This window comes from Vespula pensylvanica, chromosome 8 (genome assembly GCF_014466175.1).
Source record: "Vespula pensylvanica isolate Volc-1 chromosome 8, ASM1446617v1, whole genome shotgun sequence".
In the NCBI taxonomy this organism is placed as follows: Eukaryota; Metazoa; Arthropoda; class Insecta; order Hymenoptera; family Vespidae; genus Vespula; species Vespula pensylvanica.
In genome coordinates, this window is record NC_057692.1 from 3280335 (window position 1) to 3306162 (window position 25828).

Consider the following 25828-nt stretch of genomic DNA (forward strand, 5'->3'; position numbering starts at 1 on the left):
TGTATATAAATTTTGTTCATACTTTAAACATTTTAGTTTCGTAACTATATTTCTTTTTTATATATTATTATATGTTTTTATAAATATGTTGTCTTATAATATTAAAGAGATGATCATTATAATGATCGTAAATAATGTTCAGAGTTCTGACGCGTTTAAGTCGTACGAAAAATACGGGATATTGACAGAGCATTATTACTTCGTGTAGTGCTTATAAATAAATTTGTCAAAAATGTTACAAATGTCCAGATTAGAAGTTAATGTTAGGCGACTTTTAACACGCTGCGAATTAATGGCAAAAGATAATCCTCAGAAGGATTGGAAACTTGAAAAGGTTATTTTATAAAAATTTTGAAATTACTAACCTATTTTTCATGCACATATGTTTTCATATATATATATATATGCATAAATATTATTAAAAATAGATAAATTTTTTTTTAGAATACTACTTGTAAATTATTTAAAAATTTATTTTTTGTTGCAGTATATACTTGCTCTGGACGAAATGATTAAAAAGTTGCAAGCTTTACCGGAGTAATTCATTTGATATTATATACTCATCTTTTTTTTAATGTTATTATAATATAAAAATTTTATTTACTTAAAAGATATTCCAAGAAAAACGTTTTCTTTTAGTAAACCCTCCAAAGATGTTTTAACAGGATATTTAAAGAGACTTGATTTTTTAAAAGGAATTGTTAACACAGCAAAATTAAATAATCCAGATGAAAGAGTAGCTGCTGTACAAATGTTATCTAAAACATCAAATGTAAATGATACTCTTGGTCCAAATATAGCGACACAAATACATCAGAAAACTACAGCAAGATATAATCAAGAATTACGTGCAGAACTATTTCATACCGAAAAGGGTATAAGGAAACTATATTATAAATGCATCATATATGAAAATAATATTTACATATAAAAATACAATATAATAAAGGAAATGTATATTTAATTTAAGGATCTTTAGAGGATGGAATTCGACATAGATATGCTAGCACAAGTATACAGGACGAAGATTTAGACGCGCTCATGAAATATAATCGCAACATTCAAGAAAAAATAGCAGAAAATATGCTCTCCATGACTAGCAGCATGAAAGAACACGCTTTAGCAGCTAGTGCTATTATAAAAAGGGATATCAATACTTTGGAAAAGTCTGAAAAATTAACAAATACTAATACCGGGAAATTAAAAACAGAATCTTTAAAGTTGGAGGAACATACAAAATCCAATTGGAGGTGTTGGGTTTGGTTAATGATTGCATTTGTACTTGTAGTATTTTTTAGTAAGTACAATATTTATTTCAGATTTATATTATAGATATTAATATTCTTAAATTGCAGTATTTATTAGATTACTTTTTGTGATAATAGTATTAAAAATTTATAGTATATATACGTATATATATATTTTTTTTTTAGATATGATACTTTTTATGAAAGTAGCAAAAAAGAAAATTTAAATGTATAATAATAACAATTTTATAAAGGATATGTGTTATGATTTAAAATGTATGCACAAGATAGTGCATCAATGTGAATTGCTGTGAATATAGCTGTATATGTCATTTAGTGGATTATGATGGTAAGAGTGCTTCATGATGAATATGCCTGTGAAAACACCTGTTCCACCCAAAACTAGCTGGAAACCTGGTAAATACCTATTAAAAACATCGTTCATGAAATTATATATAATGACAATTTATAAATTTAATATATAAAATTGTGAAGGTATATAGTGATAAAATTATGTATTTAGAAATATATGTTTCTGCATTTCATTGTAACTATTCTATTATTTTAAATATAGATAGATTTTAAAGATAATTGATATTTATATTATTAATATAAATAAAATTTTTCATATAACTGAATGCAGAATCATAAAAATTCAATAAATCATTTGTAAACAAAGTGTTGCATTATGTTTCACCTATCTCCAAATATAATATTATAACGAAAAATATTACAATACAAAATTTTTTTTAAGGTAAAGTAAAAGTAGTCAGAGCATTATACAAATATACAGCGCAACAAGTAAGCAAATATTTTTTTATTTCAATGTTAAAAATTATTCTTTATTATGGCTAGATTATTAGAATGTTATATTTACTTTTTGTAGGCAGATGAATTATCTTTCGACGAAGGGGATATACTTTATGTTTATGAAAAAGATATAGACAGTAATTGGTGGAAAGCTAAATGTGGAAGTCGTGAAGGCCTTATACCTGTTAATTATGGTTAGAATTATTTTGGATAATGCTATTATAGAAGTCCATTTTATTTTTTATCTTCATTTCTAGTCGAAGAACAAATGGAAGAGATTTTATTGCCATTACATGAAGCTGCCAGACGTGGAAATGTTTCCTTTCTAAAAGAATATTTAAAACAAGGGGTATCAGGAACTGGTTTAGATGCAGCAGGAAATACACCATTGTATTGGGCTGCGTGTACTGGTCACATTGATTGTGTAAAAGAACTCCTCTCTTTACCAAATTCTGCGATCAATGCACAAGTATATCAAATTTTCAGATCGTATTAAATTGTTAAATTATAACATAATAAAGTGATTTTTTCATAATTGATTTCAGAATAAAGTGGGAGAAACACCATTACATATTGCAGCCAATCATGGACATTTAGATGTTGTGAATTTATTACTTAAAAATGGTGCTGATCCATTCATAAAAAATAATGATAAACTCACAGCCAAAGATTTGTCTTCAAATATAGCTATTAAAAATGCATTACAATTAAACCAATTACATCGTGATATAAAATGTGGATATACAGATGATGATTATAATGATGGAAGCGATTCGGAATAATTTTGTATTAAAATTTATAGAAACTTAAAAAATCAAATGAAAATTTTAAATAATGTTTTTTTTTTTTTAAATAACAGTACAAGTATTATACATTTTGCTATTCTTTCTCTTACATTACAAATATTCAATATGTTGTATATATAAGTATAACGATAATTTATTTTAAATAAAATATTTGATTAAAAAAATAATTGCAATTTTTATTATACTTTACAGTTTTTTACTAAACCATCTATTAAAATCGAGTCTCAATAGCAATTGAGCTAAATGTTCACCACTAGGTTGTGAACGAACTCGATTTAGTGTTTTAGTCAACCAATCCATTAAACAATCGAGCGTATCAGAAAGTGTTTTTAATTCCTCTTTTTCTGTTAGAAGCAAATTAGCAACTTCCCACGTAGATGCTTGCAGAATGAAATCATCACAAAGTCTTAACAAAAGGCGTATCAATTTATTTACCTGATAAAAAAATAATCTATGTTAGATTTATTCTGTGGATAATATAATTCATTACAATGCAGTATTATTAATAATAATAACAAATCAGAATACGTAAAATCTGTTAATTAAACCTACTGGATTCTTTCTCTCTTTAACATTGCCTGCTAAAAAAGTCTGTGACATAACATTAGCCAAAAAAATAGAATGCGCTCTTTGTACATCTTCAAAATTTTTGGTATTTTTCACGTTTCCTTCCATTATAGCATACTGACTCTCTAATACATCCACTTGCAAATAATACTGTAAGTTGTCAACAATGAAGATCAAGTTATTTCGTAATTGAATTACACCAATATCGCTAAAATTATAAATGATTTATATAATAAATTATATTACATGAAATGTATAATAGATATATAATTTAACTACATACATATTTTTAAAATGCATATGTTCACTCCATAGATTCCATAAATCTATCTGTGTCTTTTTCACTCTTAATAAAAATCGGAATAAGGTATTATAATCATTCAATGCAGATGGGCTAAATAATAAATGTAGCGGCCAAACAATTTTATATTTTAGTATTATTAGCCCCCAACCACGTTTTTCTATGAAAAAAATATTCGAACATTTTATTTCTTGAATATCAAATAAAAAATTTTGCAATCAATTATATAGAAAAATTATACCAATAGGATCTTCGAGTTCTTTTTCTGAAAAATCATTAGATCCAATAAAATCATCATCACTGTCAGTTTTAGTCTCCGGAATTGGTACAGTGAAATTAAAGCTATCCATAGTACTCTCATCGCTTAAATGCATTTTTCTTATTGCTATTTGAAAAGCAAGATTAATATCTCTGGATGTATGATTTGTTGGCGTTTTATTTAGGATATGTGCTGTCAGCCTAATAAATTCTCGGAATAAATCGCCACGTCCCATTAAATAGAAGTCTTTCATTGATTTAAGCTGTTGCAAAAGTTGAGCTTCTTCAACTGCAACTTGCCATAACAGTTTAGTTACACACTGTTTTAATTCATCAATGGTCCTTTCAAATTCAACAATATTAAAAATTGGTTTGGATTGAAGATTTTGAAGTTTTCGAAAATATTCATATTCTTTCTCACCCCATATAGAATTATCAGCTTTAGTGACTACACTGAAATCTGTGAATGAATCTCCAAATTTTAGTAATTGCAACAAAATTATTGCATGTAGTTTTTAATAATTGAATAATTCCATATAACATTTACCTTTTTTTTGCCTGGGATCATTTCCAAACATTATAATAGTTTGTCCTATAGTTAAAATTTTTGTTGCTAAAGATGGTCCAATATGAGAAGGAAGCATATCTATTTGAATATCATAATCCCACATATCTAAATTACACTTTTTATTATTTGTTTCTTCGTAACCATCTATATTACTTTTTTTTTCTGTGGATGTTGAACTGTTCTCATCATCAGATACTTTTTGAATGAAAAATTCATGGTATACATCATCTAGATGCCCATACAAAAGCCAACTTGTTAATTGTTTATAAAAAACTACATGTACACAATGTATCATCCTAAAAATCAATGATAAAAAAAGATATACAATACAATAAACTATAATATATTCTTGATACTTACTTTTCTAATGCTACTTCAACTTCAGGTATACCTGTATGCATATGCTGATGCAGACATTGTATTAATTTACAACCATGGAGTTTTTGTATATTTATCTGAAATTAATACAATATATAATATATGTATACACACACACACATACACACACACATTAATGTTTGAGCCATGCTCATAATATTTTGTTAATCAAAATATAACATATATAAAATTATTATTTACTTCACGTATGATGGAGTTCAAAACAGAAAATAAGCATACATGTTTTTGTACATGACAAAGTATATAAGATACAGGTGTATAGCTATTAGTTAAAATAGTATTTTCTAATTCTATGACATCTTGGTGAAAAGGTTCTAAAGCTTGATTCATCCCATCGCAAAGAGCTCGAAGATAAAGCCCTTCAATATCTTGTGGTTCTGTGTATATAATGGATATTTAAATTTATAATAACATAACATATATATTTTCTAAATAAATATAGATAATTATTATATAAATAAATACCAGTTTCATTGGAGTCGCATAAAGTCGTATGTATTTTAATGAACTCTCGAATTGTATTACATTGTTTGACAATGTCAATAATTTTTTTAACTAAGGCACGTTCTCCAGGATGGAAATATTTATCTAAATCTATAGACTAAAACAAAGAAAATTAGATTAAACAACAAACAATATCAATGAGTTTGACTTATAAATTAATTAAATAAATGATTTATTAATAATCTAAAATTTCTTAATTTCAATTTTATATTCTCACATCAATCTCGAGCATTTCCATCAAACTGGTTGAACAACCCCAAAGGGACACTAAAATTTCATGTAACATTTTAGTCGAATTATTTTCTTCTAAACAATGTTATTTATCACAGACATTTATCGAAGTTTTAGGTTTAGATACAATATCAGTTTTGTAAAAAAACTTATACGAGAAGAACTATACATCGTATACTTTGTTTTTCTTTTTTACTGAAAATTGTTGAAAACCGGATACGATTTGTTTTGTTATGACAACGATCTTAGTAATTACATCACGAACTATTTTAACCCTTTATCTTCATAAACTTTTTTATTGAACATGATACATTAGTTGATAAATTCAAATATAAACTGTAATGTTTTTTACTGTCGTTCTAATCTCACTTGTCTTTCGTTTTAATAGTAATTGAAAAAGAGTATAAAAAGATTGTAAAAAGCTGATAGCTCGATTACTTTTTTATTATAAATATTTGCTTTCAATCAGAGCCACCTAGCGTATATTTCCGAAAATATGCAGTCTGAAAAGGAAATGGCTCCTTTTACGAACCGTTATACTTCTGCATGCGTATTTTTCTATTATTTTCAAATATATTTTATCTTGTTATGAAAAGAAAAAAAGAAAAAAAAAAGAAAAAAATAAAAAAGAAAACTGATAAAAATAATTGCTTCTCAAATGTCGATAAAAAAGTCCGTTCGTTGTAATTGATTCATTATCCATTTTTTTCTCGAAACTATTAGTTCGTTATACATCGTTATATATATTGAAATATTTTTTAACATTTTATTATCGTTTTGTAGAAAGAAAAATGCGTTCTTATTGCGTTCTATGTATAAAATTCAAATACGTTTTTACGTGTGTATATATATATATATATATCATGTTTATTGAACATGATTAAACCGACAAGTTATACGAAGTTATTTGATAAAACTAAAATATATACGAAGAAGTACCATCGATGAAAAATCTATGGGTTTGTTCCATTCATCCATTGTATGTATCCTATACTGTTTTTTTCATATCTTACGTACTGACTCATTGTACGTACTAATAGCTGAAGAATTTTGTCTACTGCAAGGAAACAAAACGAAGTGAGTAAATATCGATATCTTTATAAAGATTATTTATAATGAATTGCATCGATATATATATATATATATATATATATTGTTTCTTTATTATGGAAATAAGAAAAACATAAGAGTTATATTCATTATTTAATAATGAATAATCGATATATAAAAATAAAGAATATATTGAAAATAAACGACGTCATGAATCTTACGAATTTTTTTATGGAACTTAAGGTAATTAGATTTTGACAAATGTTGTATAATTTGTCACAATTGAGATTATACTTATTGAAAGATTCAATGGATATTCGAATGTTGTTGTGGATCCATTGTACTTTGATAACTGTGATGATATATTATTACTCATTGGTTTTCTTCAAGGATAGAATGAATTCTTTCTTTGAATAGTAACAGAGTGAGATGTTTGAAAATGACGCATTATAAATATCATAAAGAAATGTTTTTTTGCATTGAAGGGATTAAAAAAAAAGTCATTGTTATATATAGAATAATACTCTTTATTGTTTTTGATAGTTGTTGTTGTTGTTGTTGTTGTTGTTGTTGTTGTTGTCGCTGCTGCTGCTGCTGCTGCTGCTGTTTTTGTTGTTCACATATCATACGTTCTTGCTTTGCCTTTTCCCTATCTTATCGCTTGCTTGCATTTACCATTATCATCCGCCATTAGGAATTTGGTAGAACAGTGTGTGTGTAACAAGTTTTTATACTTCACTCGAAAAACATAAGAAACGAAAGGGATGGTCGAGACTACGCGCATCGTTAGCTCGAGAGACCACGTCGATCGTTTTCAGGACTAGAAGTGATTGCGACTCGTGCTTATTACTTCATTCTTTTTTGTTTCTTTTTCAATCTTTTTTTTCTTCTTTTCTTTTATTACCATTATTATGGAAATCGTTTAAAATATTCGAATTTATCTATCAAACATGCGATCCTTTCGAAAGAAAAAATTGAACATCGTTTTATAATTTCACCTTAATGTTAATCTTCCCTTCCTACTTTTTTTTTTTTATATCAACGTGATCTCTCTTTCTCTTTCTCCCTATTATGATCGAGCTATCGATGCGCTTGCCTCGAAAGATACAACGTACCTTTCAATTTTTCTAGATCTATTTAAAAGCGAGCGAGCGCGCGCGAGGAACGCCATGATTCTCGCGATACGAAATGGGAACGTAGATGATGTGCGAAGGAGAAAGATTCAACTCTTTCAGAATTTTATTATATAACGTTCAGGAGAAGAAATCGAGAGTGCAAGAAAAGTACGTTCTCATTTTTCCTTCGATCGTTTGATCACCAAATTTCTTGGTGGAATATCTCGATAAAAAACAAAACAAAAAAAAAAAAAAAGAAAAAGAAGAGAAACAAAAATTGAAAGAAAGAAAAATGAAACGTCATTTCCAAACTCTTGTTCGATTTCTTCTCAAACGTTTTTCATTTCTTCTTCGTCATTTTGCTCTCTCGAATCTTCGCGCACCCTCTACTCTACCCACATCTACTTTTCTCTTTGTATTTTTGTACATATTATCTTTTTTCCCCGCATATTCCCTTATATAATATTTCGAATACGAACAAGTATGCCGGAAAGTATGATTTCGTGAATGAAAAACACGATCGTCTCGCGTGCTCGCCGCAATTTCGATGCACTCTTTTTTCTTTCTCTCTCTCTCTCTCTTTCTCTCTTTTATCTTTTCCTCTCTCAAAAACCACTTCTTTCTCGCTCTCTCCCTCCTTCTTCTAAATCCCTTCTTTCATGCTCCGTTAACGAACGTCATCGCGGCAATAATTCTCACCCTTGTGTGTGTGTGTGTGCGTGTGTGTGTGTGTGGGTGGATGTGTATACGCGCGCGCGCGCGCGCGTGTATGTGTGTGTCCATGTATGTTTTTTTTCCTTTTTTTATGCTTTAATTAATTAACTCTGTCTTTCTCTGCATAACCGTCGTCCCTTTTTTTTCACGCTACTATTTACAATGTACAACGCGTTTCTCTCTCGCATCTCCATTCCCATCGTAGATTCGCGGCTATACCAGGACTCGCGCGTCTTGAAACGATCATTCACGGTGACGTCGAGCGAACGATGATATTTTATTAGTATATACATGTCCATGTCTGTGTCCGTGTCCGTGTCCGTGTCCGTGTCCGTGTCCGTGTCCGTGTCTGTCTCTACGTGTATGTGTGCGTACATGCTCCGTGTATCATGTATATATGTATGTATATCATCGAATTTTTTTGACGAAGGACACACGAGGATCGGTCTTTCAAATAGTTCGTGATGGGAGGCTCGACTCGACGCCGTCAGCACCTCGGTGTTGAATCCGGATAAAAATGGCTAACTAATTATCGGTTAGGTATCGTAATAGGAACTTAATCGTACATTTCTTGGCGCCATACCCGATATACATATGTGCATCTATACATTATATATTTATACATAGATATATACTGTGTCGACTTTTTCTAAATGCAATCGCGACGGAGATCAACGATTCGTCATCCGCGTTTACCGTTCATCGACACCCACACTGACTCCTTGGACGGATCGTCGCGTTTGTCGATCGACGAATTTTCTTAAACTTCGCTCCGATTTCTTCTCCTTTTTTTTTTTTTCTTTGTTTGTTTATTCGTTCGTTCGTTTATTTGTTTGTTTGTTAAATGAATTTCCAAAAAATTAAAAACGAAATATTGACCTTATCCTCATTATCCCTCCCTCCAACCCCTCGTCTCCTTCTTCTTCTTTCACTTCATCTTTATTTTTGTCTTCGTCTTCGTCGTTTAAGTAAGAAACATTAGAACGGAAATGACGTTCGAAAAGTATTCGCGCGACGCGTACGCGTACGAGATAATAAATTTCTTTGTCTCAATAACGGTAACGCGCGAGTCCCCATAGCCGTTTTTTGTATCGTTCTTACAAAGGTAAATATATTTATATATATATATATATTTATATATATAATAATCTTATATATATAATTCTTGTGTTTATATATATAATAATATCTTATATATGTATATTTTTCACATTATATACCTATTATATTCTTCTTTTTTTATTTATTCCGCTTAAACGTAACTCTCTCTCTCTCTCTCTCTCTCTCTCCCTCTCTCTCTCTCTCTCTCTTTCTCTCTCTCTCTCTCTCTCTCTCTCTCTCTCTCTGCGCGTGCATTTATTTATAATATTTACAAAGTTTTCTTTCTTTCTTTCTTGCTTTTCCTTTCTTCGAAATATCGTAGTCACAGAAGTATAGTTTCATTATATGACCCCTCTCTCACTTCTATTTAGTTGGCGATATGCGCGTCTTGCACGGACTTTGTATTAGTATACTTATATCTGTATTGCGCTTATACAAGTATACCGTAAGATAATCTTTCCGCCATTTTCTGATGTTCTCTTTCTTTGTCTGTTCTGCCTGTCTGTCTGTCTGTCTGTCTGTCTGTCTCTTTCTTCCTTTTTAACCCATCTTCCGTTCTAGATAATTTCGCGATTTAAGTAACACGTGTCGACGCAAGACGCGCACAAGACACAGATTTGTACGTACCCTACGCTCTTTCCCTAACTTCGTTCGCGCTTTTGCTAAAAGTAATATTGCTCGTCGTTTCGTATAAAAAGAGAAAAACTGAAGATAAAGATTAGGAGAAGCAAAAAAAAAAAACATGGAAAAAAAGAAGAGAAAAGAAAAGGGTACGAGAGGAAAACGTCCTTTTTGAGGTAAGATTAGGGAGGGGGGGCGGAAGGGTATGATGGGACGAGAAGAGGTTGAAAGGATCGGCGGAGTTCGTGGAGAAAAGGAAAGTCGATCGAACTTATTTCTTTTTTTTTTTGCCTTCGTTCTTTTTCTTCTTATTTCTTTCGGGTAAGGAATGAACGTGTCGAGGCTAAGGTGGGGAAGGAAAGGAAGGAGGGGGAATAAAGCGTCGATTCGTCGGTGTTGCAGCGGCAAGAAAAAGAAAAGAGAGAAGAAATGGTTTCTCTCTTCGATCGGAAGTCACCCCTTCCGATTATTACTTACCATTGTAAATGTGGTGTAACTTATATACAAGAAATACCTAGAGCGAATTTCACGTATCGTACTTTGTATAGGTGTGTGGTGTATGTCTCTCTTTTTCTCTTTTTTCCGCATGTCTATATATATGTTGTGTAGAGTTCTCACTGTCTCTCTCACTCTCTCTCTCACTTCTCTCCTTCTCTCTTTCTCTCTCTCTCTTTTTCTCTCGATGTAATAATAATACGTCGGGATCGATTCACGATTCGAAATCGACTTTTTTTAGCCCCGAGAGGACCCTAGGTCTCGCGCGATTTTGTCTTTTCTTCTTTACGAACGACATATCGACCGGTTATAAACGAATACCATATCTGCGTTCGATCTTTCTTTTCTATCGAACGGGTCTCTGTATTTTTTTCTTCTTTCTCTATCTCTTCCTTTCCGTACTCTCTCTCTCTCTCTCTCTCTTTCTCCTCCTTTCTCTCTCTTTTTCTTCTTGTTTCTCTTCCCCCTCTCTCTCTCTCCTTCCTTCTATTTAGCGAGATAGACTCAACGCCGCTCGCTATGAAAATTTAGAAAAATTATTACGAGAAAAAAAAATAGACCGAAAAAAAAAACATTTCCAAACGATTACGAATCTAAAAAATTTCGGCGAGCGACGAGGATGTTGAGCGAGATAATAAGGATAAAGGTGAAGATTCTTTTCTGTTTTCTTCGTTATCGTATATTACCGCGACGAGAGTCGTATCCCCGCCAAAAGGGAAAAAGAGAGAAAAGAGAAAGAGAAAGAGAGGGAGAGAAAGAGAGAGAGAGACAGAGAGAAAGAGAGAGAATCAGAGAGACGAGTACACATCCTCCTCGTTTCGTCATTTATCGAGCGAGCTTCCTTCCCTCCGGTAAGCGGCAAGCGGGCCACACTTGGTTTATATACGTGTGTACATACATACATACATTATGATACATTACGGGGAGATCAGTGGCGCGAGGGTGGCCATCGCGAGCGACACCTACCAAGAGGGAACAACTTTATATCATCCCGATCTCTAAAATGTGCAGGTACGTAATTGTTTAGCGTCGCGCGTCGGAACGCAGGCGGGATTCATAAGGAGTACACACGCCTCGTCCGACCTTCTCTCTGTCTCCCTCTCTCTCTCTCTCTCTTTTTCTCTCTCCTTGTCCCTTTTTTACTTTCCTTTATATCTTTCTTTCTCGATCGACATTCGATCTTGATCGAAATCTCGATCTATTTCATCTGAAAATATCACCGATTTGAGACCCAACAAGATGTTTACGAAAACAGTTACCTAAGTACTCGTCAAAGAGTTGGAGAAAAAGAGAGAGAAAGAGATAGATAGATAGATAGATGGATGGATGGATGGATGATAGAAAGAGAGAGAGAGAGAGAGAGAGAGAGAGAGAGAGAGAGAGAGAGAGAAAGAAAGAAAGAAAGTAAGAAAAAAGAGAGACAGTTCGGCTCTTTCGTTTTTCAGCTGCGCAATAAAGAAAGAGCACCAGGTTTCGTAGCCAGTAAGTCGGCTAGCGCAACCCCTAGCACCATAAGCGTTGAGAAATGAGCGCGCGCGCGGGCGTACGCACACGCACGCACGTACGTACGCATGCACGCACGCGTATCCGTTTCTATTAATTATCTCATCCATGCGTCGTACGTAGGACGTCTCTAAAAGATATAGGCCACGGCGGTCGTGATCGTTCTCGCGTACACACCCCTTTTTTCGCCACAGGGGGTCACGTGTCTCGTCTTCTTTTACTTCGTCTTCTTCTGCTTCTTCGTGCGACGTACGATTAATCGACAGAGAGTTCTCAACGCCGGCCGGCTAGGCGAGCGATACCACGTCTTATCGATTCTTCTGGGACTTTCGAGTTGTCGGGAAGAAGAGAAGGTGGAGAAGGTGGAGAAAGAGGAGGAGAAGGAGAAGGAGGAAGAGGAAGAGGAAGAGGAAGAAGAGGAAGAGGAAGAGGAGATGGAAGAGGAGAAGGAGGAGACGCAGGAGAAAGAGAAGGAGGAAGAGAAGGAGTTAGGTAGAAGGCTCCGGGTTTTCGTCAGCTCCCATCGCAATCGACTGGGAATGGAAGGTGTCCGACGATTTTTCTGTCTCTCTCTTTCTCTTTCTTTCCTTCGGCTACTCTCTTCGTCTACCGCATCGCCGGCCCGGGGGCGTGGACGTTGAGAGCTCTGATTCTTTCGTTTTTTTCCCTTCTTCTGTCTATCACACTTTATCATTCTATCTTCCTCAGGCTCACACGTTTTAGCTCGGTCCCGCGTACATCCTCGACGGCCGTTCGATGCGTTTTCCTACGCGATCGACGACGATTCGTCGCGCTATTATTCTCTTCGATGCTCTAGCTTACCGAACGGATATCAAATCCGTTCGAAGCTCGTAATTGACGCGAGCAAACGAGAGACGTTTTCGACGATGACGATGTTTGTTGATGGAGGCACAAGTTTAAGGACGGGACCGAACGGCCCGAGTAAGAGGCCCGTGTACCTCTTTCTTTCTTTCTTTCTTTCTTTCTTTCTTTCTTTGTCTCTCTGTATCGGAGGGGACCCGTGGCAGCCGCTCTCTTTATTTGCCTTGCGGTGTCAGGGGATAGAAATCGATGAGATGACTCAACGACGTTAATATTGGGGGCTATGATCCTACGCACATCAGCGATTCGTGCGTACTACTGCTGCTGGCGTTATTTACGGCTGAACCACCCACATTTGTGCTGCCGCAGCTCGATGAGGTTAAATGTTGCTGTTGTTGTTGTTGTTGTTGTTGCTGTTGCTGCTGCTGCTGCTGTTGGTGATGGTGGTGATGATGATGATGATGTTGCTGTTGCTGTTGTTGCTGTTGTTGTTGCTGTTGTTGCTGTTGCTGCTCCTGTATCGTTGTACTCCTAAGAATATCATCCGCCGATAAAGGAGTCAGTTTCCATCCAGGCATAAAGTCGAGATCCAAGTCTGGACCGATGTCGACGTCTAAAAGCTCGTTATTGTTGAGTGGATCGAGAGGCGACTGACTGGAAAGAGATAACACGCTACCCCAATTGATCGATCTACTATCGTCGCTATCGCCGATACCCGAGTCCGCGTCCGTTTCACCGGAGGAAGTCGGTGGCATCGGGAAAGGGGTTAGCCTGCCCTGTTCAGGTGGTTGAAGCTGCGCCATGGGCGCGGGTATTACCGGTTCCATAGGCGGTGGACTTCTATCCCTCTCCATCTCGCGCTCCAAATGCCTCAGGGTATTGCAAATGAGGACCGACCGATGGAGACTGGGATCGGGGTACTGACGGTACCTCGCCAGTTTGCACATCGAGATATTAAGAACAGCTAACCGTCTCTGTCGATAGCAGGCTCTACCTCGTCGACACCAACTCGACCTCGAGCCCTCGCAGCACCTCTCGTTCGCGCGGTAACTCGAACCCAACTCGAGATAGCTCTTTCCGTTCTCTTCGCGTCTTATCGTTGGCGGCTCGTAATGATGGGGAGTGCCCCATTGAGGTTGAGGCCTCGACAACTGACTGTAACCATTATTACCGATTGGACTACCAGAGGTACCGCGTTGATGATGATAGTAGTGCTGCGCGTGATGATGCAGCTGTGCCACCGTTGAGGCATTCGGTGCCGACGGTGACGTTGACGATTGTTGTTGCTGCTGTTGCTGCTGCTGTTGTTGCTGTTGTTGCTGTTGCTGTTGTTGTTGAGACGTCGAGTGTTGCTGCTGCTGTTGCTGCGACGTCGAATGCTGTTGCTGCTGTTGTTGTTGTTGTTGAGTATTCCCTGACGTAGGTTGACAGGGATTCGCCTGCAAGCAGGGCGACGACACCTCCATGTCGTAATAAGATGCTGGCGTCTGGCTGAGCGACGGTGCATAGCCGTCCTCCATTGCCCACCAGCTACCCTCCACGCGACCTAACTTCGACGGGCTTTCGCCCATGTCCATGTCGAACTCCATGCAGCCCACACCTCCCTCCAGTTTACGTTTTCCTGCCGTGGCCTGCAGACCCATCATTGCACAACTCTGAAAAAGAACACGCTGCGATTAGGACTGGCTGTAATACATAAAGAAAGGAAAACAAAAAGAGAGAGAGAGAGAGAGAGAGGAGCGTTTGACACGAGCAAAAATAATGATTTGCATCGATGATTCGAGCAAGGTAACGCCGTTATAGGGGAAAAAAGATAAATATCGAAGGACTCGTAAAATCCTCGACTATCATCGTATTCCGTGTTATTGCTGTTGCTGCTAAGTAAAAGTGAAAGTATGTACAAGAAAGCACGCTAACGCTAATGACGATATATTCGAGGCCTGTTCGAAAGAGCTTTCGAAAGACTTTTCTAAAAGAAATCGTTTCCTCATAGTAATTTTCAAATAATTTTCTGAGTTTCTAGAGAGCGTCAGTTCTCAACAATCATGATAGTATGACTGTAAAGACCTTGCCGACTCTAGATACTCTTTTAGAGCCAAGAAAGCGAGCGAACGATACGCGACGTGACTCAGAGGGTCGGCTTGCTGACAGAACGTTGGTGAATGACGTCAGACGTTTTCCCCTACCTACCGCTCTGGAAGAAGTCATCGTCGGAATGGATGATCGAGTCGGACTTTGAAGGGAGAGAGAGAGAGAGAGGAGAGAGAGAGAGAGAGAGAGAGAGAGAGAAAACGAACGAGCGGAGAGATAGAGGGACCGTTGTTATACTCGTGGAACTCGTGGAACTCTGATCGAGCAAGCAATGCGGGTTTCCCCCCGCATGACAAACGCACTTCTATTCATCTCTCATCTTTCTCTTTCTTTTATCACGATAATATACTGCGCTACGGATTTCGCGGGGAAACGAATGGGTGTCTCGTAACAGGTGTCGAATAGCATTGACCCTTGCTTATACGACGTATCTTTCAGACTATTCGCTAGTTATCGCTGATAGAGGAAGAAAGATATACATAGGGGGTTGATGATTAACAGCGTGAACGTTGAAAGAAATAAAAGTAAAGAAATAAGATTATCGAAACGTGCCTCGCTAAAATGTAAATATTATTGAAAAAGTACCGATACAGTACGAAAGAAAAAGAGAAAGAGGAAGTGTGTGTGTGTGTGTTTGTGCGCGGTGCGAGACAGAGACAGGAGAAAACGAAAAGTTGATAACCACTGATGTGACACGATAGTTAGCCCAAACGCCGGTAGATGTCGCCCATGATGCATTCCTCGTCCCTTCTCATCCACGTGGTATGCATATGACGTTTGATTTGATGTGACAAAAAAACACGCGCACGCTGCTAGAGAGATACGGTGGGAGTCCATGACTCTCGTTCGAGAGCTCGTGGCTTCTCTTGACGATGTGGCAAAGAAAAACATAGTAACAGTAATAGCGAGCGCGCGTGCGCATTTAAATTCGATCATTTCGATGATATACTCCTTCTCGTTGTTCGATTTTATCATCGAGATGTAAATTTGAAAAAGAAAGAAGAGAGAGAGAGAGGGAGAGAGCAAAGAGAAAAGAAATTCTTAACAAAAAAAAAAAAAAAAAGAAAAAAAAAAAAAAAAGAACTTCCAAATGACTAAGTTTCCTTCTAATCGATTCGTTGAATTCTTTATAAAGGAGGAGAAAAGAAAGAAAAAAGAAAGATAAAAAATTGTCCTCTCGGCGATAACGAAGAAAACTCCTCCACATTTTCACGTACCTTTCTCTCTTTCATATTTTTCGCGTGTATTGTCTGTATGCTTTTTTTATAGCGCTCGTATTCAGAATGAATACGAATAACAAGTTCCAATGTTGAAGGGAAAGAAGAAAAATGGAATAATAAGGCGTAAGAACGTAAGAAGAAACGTCTGTGTTGCGAGAGGCGCTAGTCATTGTGTCGACTCGGAAGACTGACTTGAGATGGTCGGTTGTTCCGTCCACCGTAGTGTTTCTCCTTAAAGCCGATAATCGTAAAACGTGGTTCTCGGGCGCACTTGTTGAATCGAGCGCGGTAAACCATAGGGTGGCCACACCACCGACCGGGAGGTACCTTCCGTCGTAACGGATTAGTCGTGTGCCACAGAGAAACGCACGCTTACTTAACTCGCCATAAATCAAACTCGAGAGAGGAACGTGTACAAGAGAAGTATATACTTTGCTCTCTCTTTCTCTCTCCCTCTCTCTCTCTCTCTCTCTCTCTCTCCTTGTCGTGTTTTCCTCTCTTTATCCTTTTTTATATCCTTCTTCCTTTTCTGCTTCTTCTTATTTTTCTTTTTCTTTTTCTTTTTCTTTTTCCTCTTCTTCTTCTTCTTCTTATTCGAATACGTTATTCGTATTTTTATTTTTATATAATACTTTCCCGTCTCACTTCGACACACAAGTTTACCTTTCGGAATTTGTTCACTTTGCCGAACTTTTCTCTTTTTCTCTCTCTCTTTTTCCTTTTCTCTTCTTCTCTTATACTTTTTCTTTTTCTTCTTCTTTTTCTTTGTTTCACGAATCGTCGTTATCTCGTAACGTTTCGAAGGAAGACACGTTCCGCGCGAATATACGATGCGAGAAACACATACCAAAGAGCAAAAGAGATGACGAATAAGTGGAGAAGGTTTGCGGTGGATCCGGCTATGCGCGACGATGAGGTAATCTTTGCCACACGAGTCGGAGTTATCTAGTCAGTTCGAACCAACGAACGAACGAACGAACGAACGAACGAACGAACGAACGAACGAACGTAGGAAAGCTAGGTTCGCGCTGATATTTCATTTGGTAAATATTCCTAAAGAAAATCAGCCATCATTTTACAAGAGAAAACGATCGACGGAAGGACGTTCGATCGAAAGGAGATAAGATTTTTTTAACAATGAAATCTCGTGCTATTTTGATTCTCAAATAAAAAAAGAAAGGAAAGAAAAAGAACAGAAAAAAAAGAGACGAAGAAGATGATGATAGAAAAAGAAAGTCTACTCGTTAGGCTATGTAACTACGTAGCACGTAGATTGATTCGACGACGATTCCCTAGAATCGAATAAAAAGCTGAAAGATTCGAGCCGAACGATCGACGGCGCAAAGTGGAAAGAACGTAGAAAGAGAAGGAGAGAAGTGGAGAAGACTCGAGTTGGATCCGGCTATGCGCGATGATGAGGTAATGTTTGCTACGAGAGTCGAAGTCTATCTAACCAGGTCCGTATCCGATGAAGTTAGAGTCGGGTGGTATACTGCTCTACGATATAATTTTAATCTTTCGAAGCAATCTTTTTCATTTTTATCCATTCTCTCTTCTCTTCTCTTTGTCTTTTCTTTTTGATTTTTTCTTTTTTTCTTTTTTTATTTCTATTTTTTTTTTTTTTTCATTCGCGTATTCGGATATAACGAAAGGAAGATAGTAAGAAATGAAAACAAAAAAAAAAAAAAAGAAAACGAAACAAAGATTATTTTTAGAATTTTTCGAAAGAACGTCAAAGAATTTCAAGGACGCAACGGCAATGCTAAAAAAATGTGAATAATAAATATCGAAAACTGTTCCGATCTTATGTAAAATTGATTTTCTCATTGATTTTTTCGAGATAATCGAAGCCGTAGAATTTCTTTTTGTAATAATCTCCGTCGTAAAACGACACAATGGTAGCTGGCCACGAGGAGTAGAAGCTTCGACGACGATGATCGTCGTGACGGCATGACGTCAACCGGCCGTGTTATTTTCGAAAGGGGACTCGACGATAGCGTCGTGCGGTGGCGAGATCGCCAAGCTCGAAAAACAGTCGGCTTTGCTGCGACGAACGTAGAGATACCAGGCGTCAGCGCGTTTAATAAAATAATTATATTCAAAATTCAAAAAGAAATCTTTCTGAAGGAACGATCGAGATTTATCATCGATCGATGCAAATTATATTATCGATACTTTCTCATGAAATTATTAATGACGTCAACTATAATCAAAATTTTCGCAGCTTTTTCATTTTATTTTTATTTATCTATTTCTTTATTTATTTAATTTCTCCAATGCATTGTTAGTAGAAACTGAGAGAATAACAACAACAACAACAACAACAACAACAATAATAATAATAATAATAATAATAATAATAGATAATAGATAATAAATAATAATAATGTACGTGCACTGACAAAAACCATTAACTTGAGATCGGATTAGTTACGTCAATGAAACAAAAACCTGTCTTTTGTTTGATACGTAACGTGTTTAGTTTCCATGAAATTAACATTTCAAGATATCGAACGTTTGAAATTTTATTTCTAATTAAAATAAGACGAATTTATATATGCATATGTATATAAATATATACACACACATTCAATCAAGATTAGTCATATCAAAGACTTCTCGTCATAGTATTAAATATCTGATAAAAAGATATATGTATCTCCAAATGTCATCGTCCATATAGATATTCCTTGATAAATTTTATTTCCAATTTTGTCGAATCAATCGAATTGAAATTCGAGTTCAGGATGTATTTTTTCTTAGAGAATCATCGCGATCCTGTACGTCGAGCATACGAACGACTTGAGCGGTGTAAAGTCCGCGGCAGATTAGCGACGTGCTATCTAACAACGAGCGTCGGATAAGATTGCCAGGGCGTTCGTTTGTAAGTACGAACTGACTTCAAGGACTTGCGACGACACGCGCGGCCGAGCGCGAGCACAGTGTCTCTCTTTCTGTCTCTCTTTCTCTTTTCCTCACTGTCAGAGTATGTTCTTTACGAAGCATGATGCGCAATGATTCTTGAGATCATCTTGGAATCTAGTTTACCAATCTTACGATATTGCTGTATGATTTATAAATGGAAGACAAAAAAAAAAAAAAAAGAATACAAAAAGAAGATGTAGAGAAAAAGATAAGAAAAACATTTGCTCTAATTTATATACGTAAGTACGTATGTACTTTTTACGATTACGTGTGTAATTGTGTAATTCCAATCTTTTCTTTTTCTTTTTTTTCCCCCATTAATCTACAGATATGAATATATTTTCTCACATATGATGATAATGATAATAATGATAATAATAATAATAATAATAATAATAATAATAATAATAGTAACTATTGTAAGTGGATTATTAAAAATAACTAATCGTTAGAATAAATTGCTGAAAATTATATAGACACATATACATATATTTATATATTCAATATACTGATAACGAGTTAAGCTACATTTCCCAAACTCTTATCTCTTACACACATACACATACATATATATATATACATATATAATAGTAGGAGATTAATATACGATTAACGGACATCAAAGTATTAATCTCAAAATAATAAAATCATAACTACAATAAATCTTTAGGATGCTGCGAACAAAAATTTGGGGATGGGGCACACGCGTAGTGCATCCTCACGACGTATTATATATATATATATATATATATATATATATATATATATACATAAATATATATATATATTTCAAGGTGAGTGTGTACCTATGTACCAACTCGTCGGATAAATACTCTACCCTATATATCGCATGGCTAGAAGGTTCCTACGAGCCGCTCGGTCCCACATTAGGGGATGAATAAAGGAAGCTCTCCGAAAAGGAGGGTTCGCTCCCCTATATCTTCAGTGGTTCTCAACTAGTTCCGACTCGTAGGAATCACCAAGACTGCTGTTTTATCATTTAATTTCATAGGAAGGATTGATAACCACTGGGAAGTAATCTACAAGGGCGCGCGGCATCTGCGATGCCCTAAACGAAGGGTCCGGCCCTATCCTCCGAGGCCAAACTCGCAAAAGGGAGAGAAAACGAAAGAGAGAGAGAGAGAGAGAGAGAGAGAGAGAGAGAGAGAGAGAGAGAGAGAGAGAGAGAGAGAGAGAGGTAGAGAGGTAGAGAAAGATGGACAGAGGAAGAGACGCCGAACGCATCAAGGGTAAAATGTAAGGGAAAGAAATGTATATATATGTATGTACATATATGTGTATAAGACCGGAGCGCGTGCGGATGAGAAATAAAGAGAAAGAGAACGAGATCGTGAAATAAAGAGACAGAAAAGAAAGATTCGATATCTCGACTGTGTCTCGAGGGAGTTCGATGCCTTTAATTGGCTCGAATGTATAAAAAGAGAAAGAGAGAATTAAAGCATCTTAATCCGTTTGTAGAAGGAAACACTTTTGAGATAAAAAGGGTATAACGTTGAAAGGTGAGAGAGAAAGAGAGAGAGAGAGAGAGAGAGAGAGAGAGAGAGAGAGAGAGAGAGAGAAAGAGACTCTTTAAAGATCCATAAGAATGGGACGATTGGAAAGGTCGTAGTTGCTCGTCTCACGATGACGTATGTACGCACGTGGATGCTCGATGCACGTGGGTGGCTCTCCAGTTTTGTAGTTGGAGGAGAATGAAGGGGGAAAGAAAGAAAAAAAAAGAAAGAGAGAGAGAGAGAAAGAAATGAAAGAGGGGACAAGGTGGGGTAACTAAAAAATGGAAGGGAAAAGGGGCCATATGGCCAGGAGAGAGAAAAAAGAAAGAGAGAGAGGGACAGAGAGAGGGAGAGGGACCGAGAGAGTTGGTGTGGGAGCGCACGTCCCTTTCTCATACATTTTTGTCGCCCCTGGCCTTTTTTTCTTTTCTTTTCTTTTTTTTCCCTTTTTTTTTTTTTTTTTTTTTTTTTTAACACAGCATCTTCCTGCTTACGCGCGCGCAACCGTACGTATATAATACAACACGTCCTATCGTATATCCTCTTCCTTCTTCTCTATACGCCCACGATGATCCTCGTGCTAGTTGTAAATTACGCGGGGATATCTATTAGCAGACCAACGAACGACGCTATTCGTCGGCTCGAAATTGAATCGAAAACCACAGATAGGAAATTTCTTTTTCTGTATATATTCAACTTCCCCTTCCCCTTTCCCCTCGTCTCTTTCTCCTCTTTCTCCTCTCATACTCGTTTCGTTTCGAGAGATTTCAATTCGTCGATACGGGGTGGTACGTTTTTATGAGGTGAATCGATCGACCAAGTCGATAAAGCCGATTGTGCAATTATCGAAAAGCTTCTACGAATAGAGAAAACGAGACAGTTTAATTGTGGTAGTAAGGTAAAGCTTTTCTAGTCGTCTAGATCGGAATTCATGGTTACGTTGAGGGATGAAAGAGCAAGCAAAGCTGTTTGCTTGCTTACGCGAGAAACCTGTTCGCGAGTGGGCGCAAATTTACGAGGAGACCTACAAGAGATATGCCAAGGGATGATGATGCTCGTTCGCTTATGTTGGTCGCAGGTGTTCAACGAGAGACACGACAAGAAAAAGGTCAGACCCCCAAGACCGAACGATTAGTGCTTTTCTCGTTTAGTCGTTTATGTATGAACATCCTCCTACTTTTCTTTTCTTCTTCTTTTCTTTTCACATTATATCTTTAAAGATACGTTTAAACGATACTTCATTAATGTAATAACGATGGAGAAATAATACTAGTTACGGCGATTTGACTCACGCGATCAACATTGTTCACATACAATTAATTCTCAAGAGATAGATCATAATACTTTGTTGAAATTTAACAAGGCTCGAATAATTTTCTCCTTCGTCGAATAATTTTATTAAATTTCAAATACCGAGATCGAACGTCAATTATTCCCACTTAACGTAACGACGCAGCAAAGCTGGATCTTTATCAATGTTGATAAGTTTATCTTTTTTTTTTTTTTTCTTTTTCTTTTCACGGTTATTACGCGCGGAGTCTATCTTATTCCTAAAGAAAATTTTCTAGTATCGTGTTACAGAAAGGTAACCGTTCTTTTTTTACTAGGATAACGAAAACGGACGAAAACGTTCGATTGATCCGATTATAAGAAAACGGTCAATAATTGAGTAGACATCAGACGGTAAAACTGTAAATTTGACAGATAAAAAGGTCGAAAACGTCGAGAAGATCTCTTTAAAAAGTATAAGAAAATATCGAAGTAAAGTTTGGAAATAATGTACAGAGTTTCGAAGGAAGAGAGAAGGATTTTGTTGCATTGACGAAAAGTTGGGAAAATCTTTGGGACGGTTTATCTTCGTTTTCTTTTTTTTTCCCTTTATTTCCCAACTGTGTTGGTGGGTCCTAAATATGGTATATAGGTATACCTGGAGTCCAGGTAGAGAAATAAGAAATACCAATCGTCCCTAGTCCGTACTTTGCCACGGAAAGCCTCGAACGAAAAGCGACGAGGCTTGACGAGGGTCGGACGGAGGGCCAACCCAAGGGGAACTTTACCGAACGTTTCGTTTCGACCTGAGCACGTTTGCTATAACGCTGCTGTTATAGCAGGAACATTCGAGCACAAGCAAGCAAGCAAGCAAGCAAGCAAGCAAGCAGGCAAGCAGGCAAGCAGGCAAGCAAGCAAGCAAGCAAGCAAGCAAGCAAGCAAGCAAACCATAGTGGCACGCTACACAGCAGCAGCGGTTCTCACGCTCGAATCGAACGTTTTTGCCGTCAACGTGACGACAACGACTACAAAACGCCGAGGATGCAACACAACGGCTATGTCGCAGTCTGGAGCAAAAGCCTCTAGTAAACGTTCCTTTTCCACTTTCTTGTCTCACTTGGAAAATCTAACGGAGTATACAAAATAGAAATTGCAACTACTTTGGTAGTAACTAATAAGGTACATTAAAGCCGCTCGAGGAGAAAGTCGAGTCGCGATGGTAGGAGATCGCGATTACGATCTAGACGAGTGGCAGGCAAGCAAAACGGACATGTTTTCTTTCGTCCCTACTTTCTGTGTGCTACGCGGTATAAGTAGTAGTAATATAATAAATAATAGATCGAGAGAACTTACGGATCAAATTTTGAAAGATGTTTTTCAATAAATGAAATCTCGTACACGTGAAAGAAACTTTCTCTTTGCGATATAATGCTTATTGTCTATAGATAGATCATCAGTTTTTTTCCCCCTCTCTATGTAACGATTTTCGAAGGAAGTCTTAAAGAAGGAAATGCTGACCATCACCGGGTCCATTCGCATATTCAGAGCAAGAGAGGGTCAGTCAGCAGCATCGAGTACGTTTCTTCTATGAACGTGTCGGTAAAGCTCTGAGTCGTATTGTTGGCTTCGGAGTAGAGCAACCCGTATGTACCCTCGGTCAGAAAAAAGAAAAAGAAAAAGAGAAAGAAAGAGAGAGAGAGAAGGAGAGAGAGGAGAGAGGGAAAGAGAGAGAGAGAGAGAGATAGAGAGAGAAAGAGAGAAAGAGAGAGAATGGAAGAAAGACAGAGCGAGAGACGAGGGTTGGAACCTTTTATACGAAGGGTCGGCTGTCGGTCCCTGCTTCTTTTGTCCGGATCGTCGAAGCGACAGCAGAGAAATCCCCCTTCGACGGGTGCAGTCGTTTCTCTGCCTGTCTGCCTGGCATGGGCTGGCTTGGCTTGGCTTGGCCTGGCCTGGCCTGGGTCTGGCCTGCTTGCTTGCTTGCTTGCTTGCTTGCTTGCTTGCTTGCATGCTTGCCTGTTTGCTCGTTTCATTCTCTCGATCGTACTTACATCCAAATAGCTCTAACATACGAAGACATGTACGGAACTTCGCAAATGGATCTTGGATCCTGTATTCCCTGGCTATTTGACAAATCGAATCGATTTGTCGTCGATCGAAGGAGTAAAATAAAAGAGGAAAAAGGAGAAAGAGTTTCTTCGATACGAAATAAACGAAGAAAGAAACGAAGAAAGGAGCGAGCAAGCGAATGAGCAACCAACCAACGAGCATCCACAGTCGGTTTGCCGTTGCACGGCCTAGAGCTTGTTGCCTGGCCTAGCCAACAGGCTGGCTTGGGTGTTGGTGAAAGGTGTGGCCGCCTTGGATACACGAGAAAACGAGAATGCAATATTCTCTCTCTCTCTCTCTCTCTCTCTCTCTCTCTCTCCCTCTCTCTCTCTTTCTTTCTCATACACATATTGCTCATATGTATATAATACATACAGATACATTCAAAGTGATACACACCTACGTATGTATCAGCATGAACATGTACGATATATTCGCAGGAACGTAGCAGAGAGTTCGCCTCTCGAGCGTTCTCCATAATTGTTCTCATCCTGGTGCTTCGTTGTTGCCGAAGGTGATAGGCTCGTATGTACACGTATCTATATGCGTATGCGTGTATACGTATAAGAGAAAGAGAGAAAAGGAAAAGAGGGAGGGCGAGAGCCGTAGGAAAGAGAAGGCAACGATCGAAACGAACGACTCGTATACAGGTGGTCGGAGCGAAACGATCGAAGAGTACCGCTTAATGGGATTCAACGACCTCTCCTGCCCGTGTCGAACGCTGGACTGTCGTCCTGTTGGTCCTCGCGGGATCCTACTTGTTTGTTCTCTCTCTTTCTCTCTCTCTCTCTCTTCTCCTTCTTCTTCTACTTCTTCTTCTTCTTCTTCTACTTCTTCCTTCTCCTTCTTTCTCTTCTTAACTGAGCATAGGACTTTTCCAACTTGACGTTCCGCGATGCGATTCGCGCTGCATTAACATCTTGCTCGCGCGGGCACGAACACGATATAAAAGAGAGAAAGAGAGAGAAAGAGAGAAAAAGAGGAGGAAAGAGGAAGAAAGAAAAGTTAAGAGGAGGGAAGGACGAACAGCAATGGGAAACGTTGCTACTCCGTAGCGGTACTGTCCTTGCTCGATCGCCTCGAGCGATGCTTAGTTCGCGGTAATAAGCGTTCCCGTGTCCTGAGTTATCCAGCTATCTCTATTCTTTTTCGTTGTAATATAGTTAAATATATCTATATGTATGTGTGTGTATATATATATATATTTTTTTTATATCTATATATAAGAAAGTTTCAAAACGCTAATACTTGATAAATTTTGATCAAAATAATCTTTTCGATGCAATACATTTTTTCCTGAAGAAAATTTGGAATAGAATCAGAATATCGTCGACATTTCTGTATAGAAAAATGCAAGTGGAAATTCAAGATATAAAAGTCTACTAGTGGAACGTCCAAAACTGGAGGAAAATATTTCTAAAGTACCATCGTCCTGGATGGAGCCAAATATAAGAAAAATCTTTCTATAAATACTATTATAAAACAATAAAAATGTACGTGCAAGATAAAAAATATTAAGAATAATCGAACGGTGGTCGTTAACGTAGCAGATAGAAATGTCGACCATTTCCTGAATACGTTTTTTTTT

The 25828-nt window shown here is 37.0% G+C and overlaps 4 protein-coding genes and 1 long non-coding RNA gene across 9 annotated transcripts in view; 3 read left to right on the plus strand and 2 right to left on the minus strand.

The window, feature by feature from the left end:
- The first annotated feature begins 87 nt into the window (after nt 1-87).
- Nucleotides 88-1798, plus strand: LOC122631032 (vesicle transport protein USE1). The gene is made up of 5 exons (XM_043816212.1): nt 88-334; nt 488-537; nt 640-875; nt 971-1297; nt 1434-1798. The coding sequence occupies exons 1-5, from the start codon at nt 233-235 to the stop codon at nt 1472-1474; spliced, it is 756 nt and encodes a 251-aa protein (XP_043672147.1). The 5' UTR covers nt 88-232; the 3' UTR covers nt 1475-1798.
- On the plus strand, nt 1564-2910 carry LOC122631033 (osteoclast-stimulating factor 1-like). Of its 2 annotated transcripts, none has more exons than XM_043816215.1 (5): nt 1564-1664; nt 2002-2048; nt 2134-2251; nt 2315-2526; nt 2603-2910. In XM_043816215.1, exons 1-5 carry the CDS (start codon nt 1610-1612, stop codon nt 2837-2839), a joined length of 669 nt encoding a protein of 222 aa, XP_043672150.1. In that variant the 5' UTR covers nt 1564-1609; the 3' UTR covers nt 2840-2910. The 2 variants fall into 2 exon arrangements, with proteins under 2 accessions (XP_043672150.1, XP_043672151.1); XM_043816216.1 differs by having other exon boundaries at nt 2579-2711.
- Nucleotides 2911-2953: 43 nt separating this feature from the next.
- On the minus strand, nt 2954-6235 carry LOC122631031 (gamma-tubulin complex component 4). 2 transcript variants are annotated; one of them, XM_043816210.1, is made up of 9 exons: nt 5678-6235; nt 5422-5557; nt 5137-5333; nt 4918-5012; nt 4537-4853; nt 3973-4461; nt 3714-3891; nt 3416-3638; nt 2954-3298 (listed from the first exon to the last, which is right to left on the minus strand). In XM_043816210.1, exons 1-9 carry the CDS (start codon nt 5744-5746, stop codon nt 3050-3052), a joined length of 1953 nt encoding a protein of 650 aa, XP_043672145.1. In that variant the 5' UTR covers nt 5747-6235; the 3' UTR covers nt 2954-3049. The 2 variants fall into 2 exon arrangements, with proteins under 2 accessions (XP_043672145.1, XP_043672146.1); XM_043816211.1 differs by having other exon boundaries at nt 2957-3298; nt 3973-4449; nt 5678-6231.
- A 6758-nt stretch (nt 6236-12993) lies between these two features.
- Nucleotides 12994-25828, minus strand: part of LOC122631365 (GATA zinc finger domain-containing protein 10-like) — a 29466-nt gene continuing 16631 nt past the window's right edge. For 2 of the 3 annotated variants that reach the window (XM_043816978.1, XM_043816981.1), the window contains exon 2: nt 12994-14767. In XM_043816978.1, coding sequence (XP_043672913.1) covers nt 13394-14767 — 1374 coding nt within the window. In that variant the 3' untranslated portion in view covers nt 12994-13393. Of the gene's footprint in view, nt 14768-16420; nt 16876-25828 lie in introns of those variants that run through there. The other variant, XM_043816980.1, reaches the window with a different exon arrangement.
- LOC122631366 lies at nt 17171-19510 on the plus strand. The gene is made up of 2 exons (XR_006327693.1): nt 17171-17842; nt 19187-19510. It is a non-coding gene; the product is annotated as an uncharacterized LOC122631366 (long non-coding RNA).